Raw genomic sequence first — 17,975 nt, 5'->3', positions numbered from 1 at the left:
CAAGCTGTGCCCTCTATAATACCCACCACCTGGTACCCCAACCTCCCACCCCCCTGCCACTTCAAACCCCTCTTAACTCTTTCGAAGAACCAGCTTCTCATTTCGTACTGGTCTTTTGATTTCTATTTCATTGATTTCTGTTCTAATCTTTATTATTTCTTTTATCCTGCTGGGTTTAGGCTTTCTTTGCTGTTCTTTCTCCAGCTCCTTTAAGTGTAGGATTCGGTTGTGTATTTGAGACCTTCCTTGTTTCTTGAGAAAGGCTTGTATTGCTGTATGCTTCCCTGTTAGGACCACCTTTGCTGTATTCCAAAGGTTCTGAAATGTCCAGTTTTCATTTTCATTTATTTCCATGAATTTTTAAAATTTTCCTTTATTTTCCTGGTTGACTAATTTATTCTTTAGTAGGATGCCCTTTAGCCTCCATGTATTTGAGTTCTTTCCAACGTTCTTCTTGTGGTTGAGTTCTAGTTCTAGCACTGTGGTCTGAAAATATGCAAGGAATGATCCCAGTCTTTTGGTACCAGTTGAAATCTGATTTGTGACCCAGGATGTGATCTATACTGGAGAATATTCCATGTGCATTAGAGAAGAATGTATATCCTGTTGCTTTGGGATGGGAATTTCTGAATATGTCTGTGATGTCTGACTCATCCAGTGTCATTTAAAGCAATTATTTCCTGTTGATCATTTGCTTAGATGATCTGTTCATTTCAGTGAGGGGGTCCTAAAGTCTCCTACTATTACTGTATTATTGTCAATATGTTTTTTGATTTTGTTATTAATTGGTTTATTTAATTGGTTGCTCCCATGTTTGGGACATAGATATTTAAAATTGTTAGATCTTCTTGTTGGAAAGACCCTTTAAGTATGATATAGTGTTCTTCATCTTTGGCTTAAAATCTAATTTGTCTGATATAAGGATTGCCACCTCAGCTTTCTTTTGATGTCCATTAGCATGATAAATTGTTTTCCACCCCTCACTTTAAATCTGGCAGTGTCTTTGGTCTAAAATGAGTGTCTTGTGATAACATATTGATGGGTCTTGTTTTTATCCATTCTGATACTGTGTGTCTTTTGATTGGGGCATTTAGCCCATTTACATTCAGGGGAAGTATTGAAAGATATGAATATAGTGCCATTGTATTGTCTGTAAGGTGACTGTTACTGTATATTGTTTCTATTCCCTTCTGGTCTACTACTTTAAGGCTCTCTCTTTAGTTAGAGTACTCCTTTAAATATTTTCTGTAGGGCTGGTTTTGTGTTTACAAATTCTTTTAGTCTTCTGTTTGTCCTGGAAGCTTTTTATTTCTCCTTCTATATTCAATGGCAGCCTAGCTGGATATAGTATTTTTGGCTGTACATTTTTCTCACTTAGTGTTCTGAATATATTGTGCCAGTCCTTTCTGGCCTGCCAGGTCTCTGTGGATAGGGCTGCTGCCAATCTAATTTTTCCACCATTATAGGTTACAGACCTCTTGTCCCGAGCTGCTTTCAGGATTTTCTCTTTATCTCTGAGACTTGTAAGTTTTAGTAGTAGATGACAGGGTGTTGACATATTTTTATTGATTTTGAGGGGGGTTCTCTGTGCTTCCTGGATTTTGATGCCTGTTTCCTTCCACAAATTAGGTAAGTTCTCTGCTATAATTTATTTCAATATACCTTCTGCCCTCTCTCTCGTCTTCTTCTGGATTCCCAATTATTCTAATATTGTTTAATCTTATTGTATCACTTATCTCCAAATTCTCTCCTTGTGGTCCAGTAGTTGTTTATCTCTCTTTTTCCTACCTTCTTTATTCTCCATCATTTGGTCTTCTATATCACTAATTCTCTCTTCTGCCTCATTTATCATAGCACTAAAATTCTCCAGTTTTTTAAAAAAATTATTTTTATTTTATTTTTTCAGTGTTCTAAGATTCATTGTTTATGCACCACACCCAGTGCTCCATGCAATACCTGCCCTCCTTAATATCCACCACCAGGCTCAGCTATACCCCAGCCTCCCTCCCCTCCCAAACCCTCAGTTTGTTCCTCAGCGTCCACAGTCTCTCATGGTTCGTCTCCCCCTCCAATTTCCCCCAATACACTTTTCCTTTCCTTCTTCTAATGTCCTCCATGTTATTCCTTATGCTCCACAAGTAAGTGAAACCATATGACAATTGACTCTCTCTGCTTGACTTATTTCATTAGGCATAATCTCCTCCATCCCTTCCATGTTGATACAAAAGTTGGGTATTCATTCTTTCTGATGGAAGCATAATATTCTGTTGTGTATATGGACCATATCTTCTTTATCCATTTGTCTGTTGAAGGGCATCTTGGCTCTTTTCACAGTTTGGGGATTGTGGCCATTGTTGCTATAAACATTGGAGTACAGATGGACCTTCTTTTCACTACATCTGTATCTTTGGGGTAAATACCCAGTAACAAGTCCCCTTGCATTTGCAAGGTCTTGGTTAGCTCTGTTTTTCATTTCTTAAGGAATCTCCATGCTATTTTTCAAAGTGGTTGCACCAACTTGTATTCCCCAACACTGTAAGAGGGTTCCCCTTTCTCCACATCCTCTTCAACACTTGTTGTTTCTTGTATTTTTATTTTGGCCATTCTTACTGGTGTAAGGTGGCATCTCAATGTGATTTTGATTTAAATCTCCCTGATGGCTAATGATGATGAACATTTTTCAATGTGTCTGTTAGCCATTTGAATGTCTTCTTTGGAGAAGTGTCTGTTCATGTCTTCTGCCCATTTTTTAGATGTGATTATCTGTTTCTTAGGTGTTGAGTTTGAGGAGTTCTTAATAGATCTTGGATATCAGCCCTTTTTTTTTTTCCAATTTATTTATTTTCAGAAAAACAGTATTCATTATTTTTTCACCACACCCAGTGCTCCATGCAAGCTGTGTCCTCTATAATATCCACCACCTGGTACCCCAACCTCCCACCCCCCCGCCACTTCAAACCCCTCAGATTGTTTTTCAGAGTCCATAGTCTCTCATGGTTCAGGATATCAGCCCTTTATCTGTAGTGTCATTTGTGATACTTTCCCATTCTGTGGGTTGCCTGTTTGTTTTATTGACTGTTTCTTTTGCTGTGCAGAAGCTTTTTATCTTGATGAAGTCCCAAAAGTTCATTTCTGCTTTTATTTCCTTTGCCTTTGGAGACATGTTTTGAAAGAAGTTTGTGGCCACTGTCAGAGAGGTTACTGCTATGTTCTTCTCTAGGATTTTGTTAGATTCCTCTCTCACACTGAGGTCTTTTATCCATTTTGAGTTTATTTTTGTGTATGGTGTCAGAATAGTCAAGTTTCATTCTTCTTTTCATAGGTGTCCAATTTTCCCAGCACCATTTATTGATGAGATTGTTCTTTTCTGACTGGATATTTTTTCCTGCATTGTTGAATATTATTTGACCATATGTGATCTGTGTGTCTGTTTTTGTGCAAGTACCATGCTGTCTTGGTGATCACAGCTTTGTAGTAAAGCTTGAAATTAGGCAATGTGATGCCCCAGCTTTGTTTTTCTTTTTCAACATTTCCTTAGGAATTTGGGATCTTTTCTAATTCCATACAAATTTCAGGATTGTTTGTTCCAGCACTTTGAAAAATGCTGGTGGAATTTTGATCGGGATGGCATTGAAAGTGTACATTGCTCTGGGCAGTATAGGCATTTTATTTTATTTTTTTATTTTTAATTTTTTAAAAGATTTTATTTATTTATTTGACAGACAGAGATCACAAGTAGGTAGAGAGGCAGGCAGAGAGAGAGGAGAAAGCAGGCTCCCTGCTGAGCAGAGAGCCCGATGCGGGACTCGATCCCAGGACCCTGAGATCATGACCTGAGCAGAAGGCAGAGGCTTAACCCACTGAGCCACCCAGGCGCCCCCAGTATAGGCATTTTAACAATGTTTATTCTTTCAAACCATGAGCATGGAACACTTTTCCATCTTTTTGCATCTTCTTCAATTTGTTTCATGAGTGTTCTGTAGTTCTTGAGTATAGATCCTATACCTTTTTGTTTAGGTTTATTCCAAGGTATCTTATGGTTCTTGGTGCTGGAGTAAATGGAATCGATTCTGTTGTTTCCCTTTCTATATTTTCATTGTTCGTGTATAAGAAAGCAACTGATTTCTGTGCATATATTTTGTATCCTGACATGTTATTGAATTGCTGTATGAGTTCTAGTAGTTTGGGGGTGGAGTCTTTTGGGTTTTCCATATAAAGTAACATGTCATCTGCGAAGAGAGAGAGTTTGACTTCTTCTTTGCCAATTTGAATACCTTTTATTTTTTTATGTTGTCTGATTGTTGAGGCTAGGAATTCTAGTACTATGTGGAACAATAGTGATGAAAGTAGGCATTCTTGTCATGTTCCTGATCTCAAAGGAGAGGCTGTCAGCATTTCTTCATTGAAAATGTATTCACTGTGGGTTTTTCATAGATAGATTTTATGAAGTTGAGGAATGTTCCTTCAATCCCTATGCTTTGAATAGTTTTAACCAGGAATGGATGCTGTATTTTGTCAAATATTTCTTCTGCTTTAGTTGAGAGGACCATGTCGACATGTTGACATGTTCTGTCAAGAACTATGTGGTTCTTCTCTTCTCTCTTATTGATTTGTTCTATCACATTGATTAATTTGCGAATGTTGAGCCACATTTGCATCACAGGGATAAATCCCACCTGGTCATGGTGATCAATCTTTATAATGTACTGTTGGATCCTAATAGCTAGATTCTTCTTGAGAATCTTGGTATCCACATTCATCAGTGATATTGGTCTGAAATTCTCCTTTTTGATGGGGTCTTAACCTGGTTTGGGGATCAGGGTAATGCTGGCTTCATAGAAAGAGTCTGGGAGTTTTCCTTCTGTTTCTATTTTTTGAAACAGCTTCAGGAGAATAGGTATTATTTCTTCTTTTGAATGTTTAGTAGAATTCCCCAGGGAATCCATCAGGTCCTGGGCTCTTGTTTTTTGGGAGGTTTTTGATCACTGCTTCAATCTTGTTACTAGATATTGTTCTATTCAGGTTGTCAGTTTCTTCCTGTTTCAGTCTTGGAAGTTTATAGGTTTCCAGGAATGCATCTATTTCATCTAGGTTACTTAACTTATTGGCATATAATAATAATAATAATTTCTGATGATTGTTTCTGTCCTTTTCATTCTGTCCATTTCATTCATTGGGTCCTCTCTCTTTTCTTTTGCATTAGTTTGGCCAATGTTTATCAATTTTATTGTTTCTGTCAAAAAACCATCTTCTGGTTTTGTTGATATGTTATGCTATATCTCTAGTTTTTATCTCATTGATCTCTGCTCTAATCTTGATTATTTCCCGTCTTGTGCCTGGGGTTGGCTTAATTTGTTGTTGATTCCCCAGTTCTTTTTTTTTTTTAAAAGATTTTATTTATTTATTTGACAGAGATCACAAGCAGGCAGAGAGGCAGGCAGAGAGAGAGGAAGGGAAGCAGGCCCCCTGTTGAGCAGAGAGCCCGATGCGGGACTCGATCCCAGAACCCTGAGATCATGACCTGAGCCGAAGGCAGTGGCTTAACACACTGAGCCACCCAGGCACCCAATTCTCCAGTTCTTTAAGGTATAGAGACAGCTGGTGTATTCTGGATTTTTCAGTTGTTTTGGGGAAGACTTGGATGGCTATGTATTTCCGCCTTAGGACTGCCTTTGCTGTATCCCAGAGGTTGTGGTCCGAAGAGTCTTCCTTCTCATTGGTTTCCATGAGTTGTCTAAGTTCTTCTTTGATTTCCTGGTTGATCCAAACATTCTTAAGCAAGGTGGTATTTGGCTTTCATTTGTTTGAATTCCTTCCAAGCTTTTTCTTGTGGTTGAGTTCCAGTTTCAAAGCACTGTGGTCTGAGAATATGCAGGAAATAATCTCAGTTTTTTGGTATCAGTTGATCCTTGATTTGTGACCCAGTATGTGGTCTGTTCTTGAGAATGTTACATGTGCACTTGACCAGAATGAGTATTCTGCTGTTCTAGGGTGGAATGTTCTGTATATATCTATGAGGTCCATCTGGTCTAATGTGTCATTCAGTGCTCTTGTTTCTTTATTGATTTTCTGCTTGGACAATCTGCCTATTATGAGAGTGGAGTGTTAAGATCCTCTACTATTAATGTATTCATGTCAATATGACTCTTTAATTAACAGTTGGCTTATGTAGTTGGCTGCTCTCATATTGGGGGCATAAATATTTACAATTGTTAGATCTTCTTGTTGGATAGATGTTTTAAGAATGATGTAGCATCCTTCTGTATCTCTGACCACAGTCTTTAGCTTAAAATCTAATTTATTTGATATGAGAATCACTACCCCAGCTTTCTTTTGAGGCACATTGATATGAAAGATGGTTCTCCGCCCCTTCATTTTCAGTCTGGATGTATTTTTAGGTTCCAGTGTGTCTTTTGTAGAAATCATATGGACAGGTTCAGTCTGCAACCCTGTGCCTTTTTATGGGCGCATTTAGGCTGTTTACATTGAGAATGATTATTGAAACATAAGTTTTTAGTGACATCATGTTGCCTGAGAAGTCCTTGTTCCTATAAATTTTGTCTGTAAATTTATGTTCTATGTCACTCTTGAGTTCTTTCTTCTTTTATAGAACCCTCCCCCTTAATATTTCTTGTAGTGCTGACGTGGTGCTCACAAACTTTTAAACCTTGCCTGTCTTGGAAGATCTTTATGTCTCCATCCATTCTGAATGTCAGCCTTGCTGGATAAAGTATTCTTGGTTGCTTGTTCTTCTCTTCTCATTTAGTGCCCTGAATATGTCTTGCCAGGCCTTTCTGGCTTGTCAGGTTTCTGTGGGCAGGTCTGTTGTTATTCTAATGGGTCTTTCTCTGTATGTAAGGAATTTCTTTCCCCTACCTTCCCTTAAGACCTCTTGTTTAGGACACCTGGGTGGCTTAGTTGGTTAAGCGACTGCCTTTGGCTCAGGTCATGATCCTCGAGTCCCGGGATTGAGTCCCACATTGGGCTCCCAGCTCCATGGGGAGTCTGCTTCTCCTTCTGACCTTCTCCCCTTTCATTCTCTCTCTCTCTCTCTCTCAAATAAATAAATAAAATATTTTAGAAAAGACCTCTTGTTTAAAATTATGATTTGTGAATTTCACAATTAAGTGCCTGGAGGTCTTTCTAGATTTGTTGACCTTGGAGGGTGTCCTTTCTGCATTTAGGACACGACCACTTGTTCCATTCCCCAGATCATGGACATTTCATCCAGAATTTGTTCAACTATATATTCTAGTCTTCCTTCTCCGCGCCCTCCCCCACCCAGGGACCCCAATAATTCTGACATTGGAATGTTTTGTGTCATCATTTATTTCCCTAATTCTGTTTTCATGGCTTCTAAGCTGTTTGTTCCAGGCCTCCTCCTGATCCTTCTTCTCTATCAGTTTGCCCTCTAGATCACTAATTCTGTCTTCTGCCTGAATAGAGTATATTGCTGTTAGAGTATTTAGATTAGATTGGATTGGGGCACCTGGGTGGCTCAGTGGGTTAAAGCCTCTACCTTCGGCTCAGGTCATGATCCCAGGGTCCTGGGATTGAGCCCCGCATCGGTTCTCTGCTCAGCGGGGAGCCTGCTTCCTCCTCTGTCTCTGCCTGCCTCTCTGCCTACTTGGGATCTCGGTCTGTCAAATAAATAAATAAAATCTAGATTAGATTGGATCTCATCAATAGCATTTTTAACTTCTGCCAGATTGGCTCTCACTTCTGCCCTTAGAGATTTTATGTTGTCACTAATGGTTTTCTCTAACCATTGCTTGGTTAATTGTTACCCTGAATTCCCTTTCTGACATACTGTTTATGTCCATATCCAATAGTTCTGTGGGAGAGAGCACAGTCTCTGAATTATTCCTCTGTTTAGTTTCCTTCTCCCTGTCATTTTGGTGAGTGGTAGTTGAGGGGATGTATAGCTGAATATATCAGCCACAACCCAGGCAAGATGAACCCTGGAAAATTTCAGAGCAGTTGGAAGTCACCACCAAAAAGAAAGAAATATGAAAAAGAAAGAGAGAGAAAGAGAAAAAAAAAAAAAGAGAAAATCCAGCCAAAATGAGTCCCCAAAGCAAGATTATATGATACATAAACAAAAACAAATAGAGCCCGACAAAAGTAAATGAGAAGAAAAAAATAGAAGAACTTAGCCAAAATGAACTCCAAGAATAAGGTTTATGTAATACTAGAATGAAAGCAAATACACAGAAAACCTGACGGAAGAAAAAGATGGGAGGATGGTTATAAATCCTCAGTGTGGGTGAAGAAGTTTTTTTGGTTCTTCCTGGGTGTATCTTGTTATTTTTGTTAAAGGACTCAACTTTCCAGAGATATAGGGAAATTAAAACTGGTTTATATATAGGGGTAGTATTGAATAAGGAAATAGGATTACCTTGAAGCTTTTATCTATATGTATATTAAAACAAAAGCAAAGAAAAAGAAAACGGAATACAGGTATTTGTATGAAAAAAGTTCAAGTTAAAAAGTTATTATGGAATATGTTGTGTTAAAGCTTTAACTGTAATGGTAAGTAGGTTAATAAATTAAAAGAACAAGAATTGTGAGAACGAATTAAAAAAAAAGTTGTATTTATGAAATATACAGGTTTTAGGGCAATATGGGGAGCTTAATATATTGTTTTCCCCTGATGTTGTTTTACAGTTTTATGTGGACCCTGTGGTGATTGTTCTCTTGTTCTTTTGTCTTGTTTTCTGGGGGAGGGGACTGCTACATTGTTTTCCAGTTAATATTGTTCTGGTTGAGTAGCCCTACAGGCTATCAAGGGGCTGGCCTCTATGGAACTTAGTTTTTCAGGTTTTTGTTCTCTGGAGGTTTCTGTTCTTTGGCATCTTTTTGCAGCTTTTCAGAGGGTCAGAGAAAAATAAAAATCTGTCTGCACCTAGACTTCTGCCTCAGAGAGAAGCCTTAGACTGTTCCTCTCTTGATGGTCAGGAATGCACAGACTCCCCTTCTGCAGACTCTGCTGAACAAGGCAACTTCCCACAGATGGTACACATCCGCAGCCACTGTCCCAGTCACCCGAGGCCCCCCGCTTGTCTTTTCATCCTTGTGCCACTAAAGCCGCGAGCTATATTGGTCCGGGGAGCCCACTTCTGGTGGCTGCATTTGTCGGGACTGCTGTCTGGAATGCAGCCCACGCCAGGGACTCTCAGACAGCATGGTCGTGCAGGTCACGGAAGGCTTCCAGCTGAGGTATCCTGACTGGAGATCACACTGGGTTTCTTAGGTATGGACTGGGAGTGTTCAGACCCTAAGGCTGGTCTCAGAAGGCTGTGGGCCCAGAGACTGCCAGCTGGCACCCACACCAGACTCTCTCAGGCACTGGCAGGAGTGTGCCCAGCCAAGCAGTGTTGTAAACAGTGGAAAGTCAGCGACTCAGGGACCATGGACTGGAGGCTCTGCTGGACTTTCTCTGGCATAGGAGGTCGCCAATGGTGACCATCCTAGGCCCATGCCCGTGACTGCCTGATTACCAGTTGCCCCTTAAGACCTTTTGCTCTTTTGAGTGCTTTTGACCAGACTCGAAGTTAATGCTGGTCCCCAATCACAGGGTACTTTCATATTGGAGTATTACTTTTCAATGGGTTGCTTCTGGTGGCTCCCTCTCCTTTCTCTTTATCCTCGGATATTAGTCCGAGCATTCCCACTCGGCTTTACCTCTCCACTGATGTCTTCTGTCCATGTAGAGATCCAGAAGTGTATAATCTTACATCTCAGGCTGATTTCATGGGTGTTCACAGTGTTCTCGTAGATATTTAGCTCACTTTAGGGAACTGGTTGAAACAGGGTCTCCTACTTCTCTGCCATCTTCCCTCTCCTCCATCGAGCCTCTAGTTTTGATTGCACCTCATTAATAGCTTTTCTTGATTTCAGCTTGGTTAGATTTTAGTTCTTTTATTTCTTCAGAAGGATATTCGCTAGTATCATCTATGATTTTTCAAGTCCAGCTATCATCTTTATAATTATCATTCTGAACCCTAATTCTGACATCTTACTAATATCCACAATGATTGGGTACCTAGCAAAAGTATTTTCTTTATCATTTCTTGAATGGCTGATTTATGGTGATGAATTCCTTAGCATTTGTTCATCTGGGAAACTATTTATCTCTCCTCTTATTTTGAATGATATCCTTGCTGGATAGAGTATTCTTGGCTGCAGATTTTTTTTTTTCCTTTTAGCACTTTATTTTTATTTTTTTTAATATATTTTTTAAGATTATTTATTTATTTATTTGACAGAGAGAGAGAGATCACAAATAGGCAGAGAGGCAGGCAAAGAGAGAGAGGAGGAAGCAGGCTCCCTGCTGAGCAGAGAGCCCGATGTGGGACTCAATCCCAGGACCCTGAGATCATGACCTGAGCCGAAGGCAGCGGCTTAACCCACTGAGCCACCCAGGCGCCCCCTTTTAGCACTTTAAATATATCATGCCAGTCTCTTTTGGCCTACAAAGTTTCTGCTGATAAATCACCTGATAACTTTCTCAGATTGCCCTTGTATATAACTGTTTTCTCTTAGTGCTTTTAAAATTCTCTTCACTTCTTTGTGCCATTTTAATTACTACATGTCTTGGTGTAGACCCCTTTGGGTTGATTTTGTTGGGGGTTCTCTCTGATTCCTGGATCTGGATTTCTATTTCCCAGGTTAGTGACTTTTTCCTTTGTTATTTCCTTGAATATGTTTTCTTCCCCCTTTTCTCTCTCTCTGCTCCTTCTGGGATTCCTATAATGCTAATGCTGTTGTACTTGTTATACTATTCTCATTTTTTATTATTCTTTTACTCTTTGCTGTTAAGCTTGATTGCTTTCCATTACTCTGTCTCCTGGTTTTCTGGTTTCTTTTTCTCCTTCCTCTTGTTTATTTTTCCCTCTGGTGTATTTTAAATTTCTGTTATTGAGTTCTTCATCCCAGATTGGTTCTTTTTATATTTTCTGTTTCTTTGTTTAAGTTCTAATGGAGAGCTTCTTAAGTCCAGTGAGTATCTTTATGAGCATTACTTTGAATTCTCTTTCAGGCATATTGCTTATCTTCATTTCATTTAGCTCTTTTGCTGTGAATTTATTAGCTTGTTTATTTTCATTTGAGATAACTTTTCTGTCTTCTCATTTTGTCTCTTTGTGTCTGTTTCTGTGTGTTAGGAAAGTCAGCTACTTCTGCTCTGGAAAGTAGTGGCTTTATGAAGAAGAGGTGCTATAGTGCCCTGAAGTGCAATGTCCCCTATTTACCAGAACCTGGTGCTTCATCGGTGTCACCTATGTATATTGTATGTGTCCTAATGTGACTGAGAGGCATATGCCTTATGTCCAGTTGTCTGCAGTGTTTCTCTTTTCCTTTTGTGGGGAATGCTTGATCCCTCTGTTGTGAAGCGGTCAGTCTGGGGCCACCTTGGACTTGAATTGAGCAGACCAGATGTTTGCCAGGACTGCAGTCTCAGCACACTGCAGGGTGCTGTTCTGCCTGTGTTGTCCCCCAAGAAGTTCTTGTTGGTGGGAAGGGTCTGCAGTGAGACCAGACATCTATCCACAGTCTGTTTGTTGGGGTTTCAGGGACTTCAAACTACCAGGCTATCTCTGTGTTGCCCCTTGTGGGGTTTTTGTGGGTGGGAGAGCTGACAGTCACAAATCCTAGAAGCCTTATCTTTTTCTGTGTTCTGGTATTTGTGTCTTTTTGGTTTTTATATGCTTATGTTTTCTTTTCAATGATGTTCTAACTCTTGCTTTTTACATGTTCTTTGAGTTGGATAAAATCTCATCACTCAGATTCAGCAACTTAGTGATATTGCAACTTATTGTTATCCATGTTTTAACTTGAGGATAGTAGTGATAGAGTAAAAAACTACTAAATTTTGTTCAAGAATTTTCTACTTAAAAATATAGGAATCAGGCAATACATTTTAAGAAAGCAGTTAAATATCTTTGTGCTTGATAGAATAAACTTTGCTGATATAGGATGTCTTATTATCCCAGTGATGCCACCTACATAGAAATTATAGCATAACATGTGGTCTCTAATTTCAGAAGAAGCTAAAATTTAGTTATATATAGTTATATATAGATTTCTGATCCCATATAAATTCTTATGTTAGGCTTATTTTTGTAGAAATTGGGTTATACAATAAATAGATGATATCATTTTTAATATTTTTTGCATATTTTAAATCATATATAGTCTGAGACATTTTAGGGAATGTTTGGAGGGACTGATTGATACAGAATTATTGTTTTGCTGATATTTCATGAATCTTCATTTCATTTGTTCTGGATTCTCTAGGAACAGATATCCTATACTATTACAATAGATGAGAAGCCATACACTGTACATCTTAAACAAAGGTAATTTTTATTCATTTTGTTTTGTATTTCATTTTATTGATAGGAATTTATTTACTTTAAATAAAAATGGAGAGTTAAAAAAATTAATGTAGTTGTTATTAAACATTTTAGTTGTTTCAACAGATGCTTTCCTGAGAATTAATTTAATTTTTGGTCCTAATGCCTCAAGTAGTCTTTTGTGAATAGAAGGGAACAGAAAAAAAATAAGGCCCCCCCCATGAAGATTAATCTATATGATCTTATGTTGTTGACAGAACCAGAAAGACCTATATAATCAGGGCAGAATGTTGGAATAAGAAGTAAGTCTGTAAGTGTATCACGATTTGATCAGGGAGACAGGCCTGGAATAAGGAATTTATTATGGAATGAGACTATACACTTGTGAGAGTTTATGAAAAATAATGCTAGCTGTGTACTTCCCTCAGAGAACTGAGAAAGTAATTGAAATAGCTTTCTGCAGGGTTTAATTATCTCATGGAAACCAGGAAACAATGGAAATGTCTCTCATGTAGAGAAAAGTTGGCTTAGAATTAATTTGTGACTTTGAATAGGATAATTTCAGTTAAATTTTGATTATAGAACTAGACTATATGGTATTAGGGAGAGGTGGATTGTGAGAAACTTAAGGTAGTAAGTTATGAATAACTTTTTCAAAAATGTTTGGCAGAAAAAGAAGAAACAAGTGCAGATGAATGCTTTTTAAGAAGGAAGAAACAAAGTTTTTAGGCTGGAGGGAATTTTCTTAGAGATGTATAAACAAGCTATTTATTGTATAAAATGCCAAAGAATAGGATTGAGTAAAAGAAGAGTTAACCAACTTCTGTAGACAGAAGGGAAGAATATGGTAAGTAGCAACTCAAAGATCTTTTCAAGTGTGTAAGAGGGAAAGTGAGAGTACTCAGTGCATTTGAACATCTTATCAGGACTATTAACAGTGGTAAGAATTTTAGGGACTGGAGTTTAGGAGGTGGGTAAAACATGTGTGTATTGTTTTGGGAAATTACTTGCATAATGATTATGATGGCATAGTGATAATTAGGAAGATATTACAAATAACTTCTATGAGAAATAGCAGAAAGCAGAACTATGTAGAGGTAGGGAATTTTTTTCCCTTTGAGATATATACTGAGGTGACAGGAAAAAGATGAACTGACATTAGATTTAGTGATAGCAGAGATTTGGTGTAGCAGTGAAGGAGAAGAGGAACAGATCTGAGTCAGGGGAAATGTGGGCTCAATTTTGAAAAAATTAGATATGAAGTGCTTGTAGGATATCCTAAGGGAAATGTCCAGTTGACAGTTTAGAATGTGAATTTCAAAGCCATCTATTTATGTAGGTATAAATGAAGCACCAGAAATGAACAAGATAAACCTATAGAGGAAGGAGTGAATATCAAAGATGAGAAGGAAGAACAACCCAGAGGTGAATGCCATGGAAACACTTAAGAGAAGAAATAAGGACCCAGATGAAGGGACTCTTAAAGTATACAGAAAGATATTAGGGAAGCCATGTGGAAATCGTATGATTGAAGTTGAAGAGTAGATGGCTTAAAAAAGGGAATTGTGGTCAATAGCATGTCTGTGTCAGAGTACTTTTATTTGACTTCAAATTGCATTTTGGATTTGACATCCAGGAGGTTATTAGTTACCTGTAGAAGATCACTTTTAGTGGAGGATTCCTAACTAGCTAGTCTAGGTGGTCTAGTTATGTTACATTAGACTGAGGAGTAACCACGAGGTGAGGGAATAGGATAATAAGTCTAGGGAGTGATACCAGAGAAGGTTGAACTCAGATTTGTAGTTTCAGTATATACATTCAGATTAATACGACTTTTACACAATACTCTTCTACTTCATTATAAAGGTAATATATATGCATGGTAGTGACATTTAGAAGGAATGGAAGAATGGAAAACTTTCATAATCCTACATGTGGTTTATATCTTTGCAAATTTTAAAATGCCTTTTTTCTCATCTTGTAGCCCCTTCTTATTTTAAAGGAGTTCATTAAAATAAAGGAGTTCATTAAAATAGGAAAATTATTTTGAGTGTGTATTTCTTTGAATATAAACTATATATTTATGTCAAAAGAAAATACTACCTTTGTTCAGTTTGCAGACTTACTATAAAGGTCCAGGCCTGCAGAGCAAATATTTCAGGCTTTGAGAACCATACTATCTCGGTTAAAATGACTCAGCTTTGCTGTTTTAACTTAAAAACAGCCATGGACCATACATAAATTGATGGGTGTGGTTGTGTTCCAATAAAACTTTATTTGCAAAGACAGAGTAGGCCAGATTTGACCTGAGGGTATTAGTTTGCTGAGCACTGCTTTATATGTTTCAAAAAGAATAACTGTTAATATTATCTCATTTTTAATATTCAGGTATTTTTTAGCACATGATTTTATGGTTTATTTGTATAACCAAGGATCTGTGAATTCTCATCCTTCAGATATTCAGGTAAGATTTAAGTTCTATATTTTACAGATTTTTAAAATCTTTTTTACATTGATTAAATGTTTTCCTAATACAGAATACTCTATTCATAAGGGATATATTTAAGGATTGGGTTATTGCCCCATTTCCCTCATTATTAGCTGTTCCTGAAATCTTGGTAAGTTAAAGACAAACTAGATGGACTAAGGCTTCTATTCTGCATAGAACAGAGATACCATTTAGTTAATTAGTTTATTTATATTTTTTGAATAAATGAATATAAATTAAAGACTAATAAAAGCAAACACAAATACTGAACACAATATTTTAAACCTTTTCTTTTTTCCCCCATCACTCCATCAATAATGACCCTACCCTTTAAATTAGATAGCCACATCCATCCACTTTTTCTGTCTCCATCCTGATAACACTCTTTTCCAAGTAAATTCTTAGATTATTGCCATAACTTCTTGAATAATCTTGTTTCTATACCTTGTCCATCCCTTTAGTCAGTTTTCAACATGACCAAAAAGATCAGTCCTGTTAGAGCCTAGACACATTGTTTCTGCACTTAGAACCCTCCATAGTATGACCTCCTGTTCACAAAATGAAAGCCAAAGTCATTTCAATATCCTACAGCCTTTATACAGTCTGGTTTACCTAACTGACTTCATTTCCTATTACTGCCTAACTTGGTCATTCTGTTCCAACTATATTGGTCTCCTTGCTATTCTTCAACATACCAGACATGTTCTTCTTCCAGGATTACTTTCTATTTTCTTTGATCCAGATGCTAGCTCTTTCCCAAGATTCCCTTTCCTTTAGGTCTTTGCTTAAAATTACTGACTCCTATTTTATTTTATTTATTTAATTTTTAAAATTAATTTCTTTTCAGCATAACAGAATTCATTGTTTATGCACCACACCCAGTGCTCCATGCCATACGTGCCCTCCATAATACCCACCACCTGGCTCCCCCAACCTCCCACCCCCCACCCCTTCAGAACCCTCAGATTATTTTTCAGAGTCCATAGTCTCTCATGGTTCATCTCCCCTTCCAATTTCCCTCAACTCCCTTCTCCTCTCCATCTCTCCTTGTCCTCCATGCTATTTGTTATGCTCCACAAATAAGTGAAACCATATGATAACTGACTCTCTCTGCTTGACTTATTTCACTCAGCATAATCTCTTCTAGTCCTGTCCATGTTGCTACAAAAGTTGGGTATTCATCCTCTCTGATGGAGGCATAATACTCCATAGTGTATATGGACCACATGGACCACATCTTCCTTATCCATTCATCTGTTGAAGGGCATCTTGGTTCTTTCCACAGTTTGGCGACCGTGGCCATTGCTGCTATAAACATTGGCGTACAGATGGCCCTTCTTTTCACTACATCTGTATCTTTGGGGTAAATACCCAGTAGTGCAATTACAGGGTCATAGGGAAGCTCTATTTTTAGTTTCTTTTTTCTTTTTCTTTTTTTTTTTTAAAGATTTTATTTATTTAATTGAGAGAGAATGAGTGAGAGCAGGAGAGAGGAGAAGGTCAGAGGACTCCCCAAGGAGCTGGGAGCCCGATGCGGGACTCAATCCTGGAAGTCCGGGACCATGACCTGAGCCGAAGGCATTCGCTCAACCAACTGAGCCACATCCAGGTGCCCTATTTTTAGTTTCTTAAAGAATCTCCACACTGTTCTCCAAAGTGGCTGCACCAACTTGCATTCCCACCAACAGCGTAGGAGGTTTCCCCTTTCTCCACATCCTTTCCAACACATGTTGTTTCCTGTCTTGCTAATATTGGCCATTCTAACTGGTGTAAGGTGGTATCTAAATGTGATTTTAATTTGAATCTCCCTGATGGCTAGTGATGATGAACATTTTTTCATGTGTCTGATAGCCATTTGTTGTCTTCATTGGAGAAGTGTCTGTTCATGTCTTCTGCACAAAACATGTTATCTGTTTTGTGTGTGTTGAGTTTGAGAAGTTCTTTATAGATCCTGGATATCAACCTTTTCTTTGTACTGTCATTTGCAAATATCTTCTCCCATTCCGTGGGTTGCCTCTTTGTTTTGTTGACTGTTTCTTTTGCTGTGCAGAAGCTTTTGATCTTGATGAAGTCCCAAAAGTTCATTTACACTTTTGTTTCCTTTGCCTTTGGAGACAAATCTTGGAAGAAGTTGCTGTGGCTGATATTGAAGAGATTACTGCCTATGTTCTCCTCTAGGATTCTGATGGATTCCTGTCTCATGTTGAGGTCTTTTATCGATTTTGAGTTTATCTTTGTGTATGGTATAAGAGAATGGTCGAGTTTCAGTCTTCTATATATAGCTGTCCAATTTTCCCAGCACCATTTATTGAAGAGACTGTCTTTTTTCCACTGTGTGTTTTTCCTTGCTTTGTAGAAAATTATTTGACCACAGAGTTGAGGGTCTATATCTGGGCTCTCTACTCTGTTCCACTGGTCTATGTGTCTGTTTTTATGCCAGTACCATGCTGTCTTGGTGATCACAGCCTTGTAGTAAAGCTTGAAATCAGGTAATGTGATGCCCCCAGTTTTGATTTTCTTTTTCAACATTTCCTTAGCAATTCGGGGTCTCTTCTGATTCCATATAAATTTTAGGATTATTTGCTCCAGCTCTTTGAAAAATACTGGTGGAATTTTGATCGGAATGGCATTAAAAGTATATATTGCTCTAGGCAGTATAGACATTTTAACAATGTTTATTCTACCAATCCAAGAGCATGGAATGGTCTTCCATCTTTTTGTGTCTTCTTTAATTTCTTTCATGAGTGTTCTGTAGTTCCTCGAGTACATATCCTTTACCCCTTTGGTTAGGTTTATACCCAGGTATCTTATGGTTCTTGGTGCTATCGTAAATGGAATCGATTCTCTAATTTCCCTTTCTGTATTTTCATTGTTAGTGTATAAGAAAGCAACTGATTTCTGTACATTGACTTTGTATCCTGCCACATTACTGAATTGCTGTATGAGTTCTAGTAGTTTGGGGGTGGAGTCTCTTGGGTTTTCCAGATAAAGTATCATGTCATCTGTGAAGAGAGTTTGACTTTTTCATTGCCAATTTGGATACCTTTTATTTCTCTTTGTTGTCTGATTGCTGTTGCTAGGACTTCTAATACTATGTTGAACAAGAGTGGTGAGAGTGGGCATCGTTGTTG

The 17,975-nt window shown here is 38.1% G+C and overlaps 1 protein-coding gene across 1 annotated transcript in view; it reads left to right on the top strand.

Annotated features, from left to right (window-relative positions):
• ADAM32 (ADAM metallopeptidase domain 32) overlaps window positions 1-17,975 on the top strand; it is a 173,610-nt gene that overhangs the window by 28,699 nt on the left and 126,936 nt on the right. Inside the window, exons 3-4 of the mRNA XM_044226004.1 lie at window positions 12,298-12,359; window positions 14,745-14,820. Of these exons, the coding sequence (XP_044081939.1) occupies window positions 12,298-12,359; window positions 14,745-14,820 (138 nt within the window). The remainder of the gene's footprint in view (window positions 1-12,297; window positions 12,360-14,744; window positions 14,821-17,975) is intronic.

The sequence above is a fragment of the Neovison vison genome, chromosome 11 (assembly GCF_020171115.1).
Source record: "Neovison vison isolate M4711 chromosome 11, ASM_NN_V1, whole genome shotgun sequence".
In the NCBI taxonomy this organism is placed as follows: domain Eukaryota; kingdom Metazoa; phylum Chordata; class Mammalia; order Carnivora; family Mustelidae; genus Neogale; species Neogale vison.
This window is presented reverse-complemented; position numbering and strand designations above follow the sequence as displayed.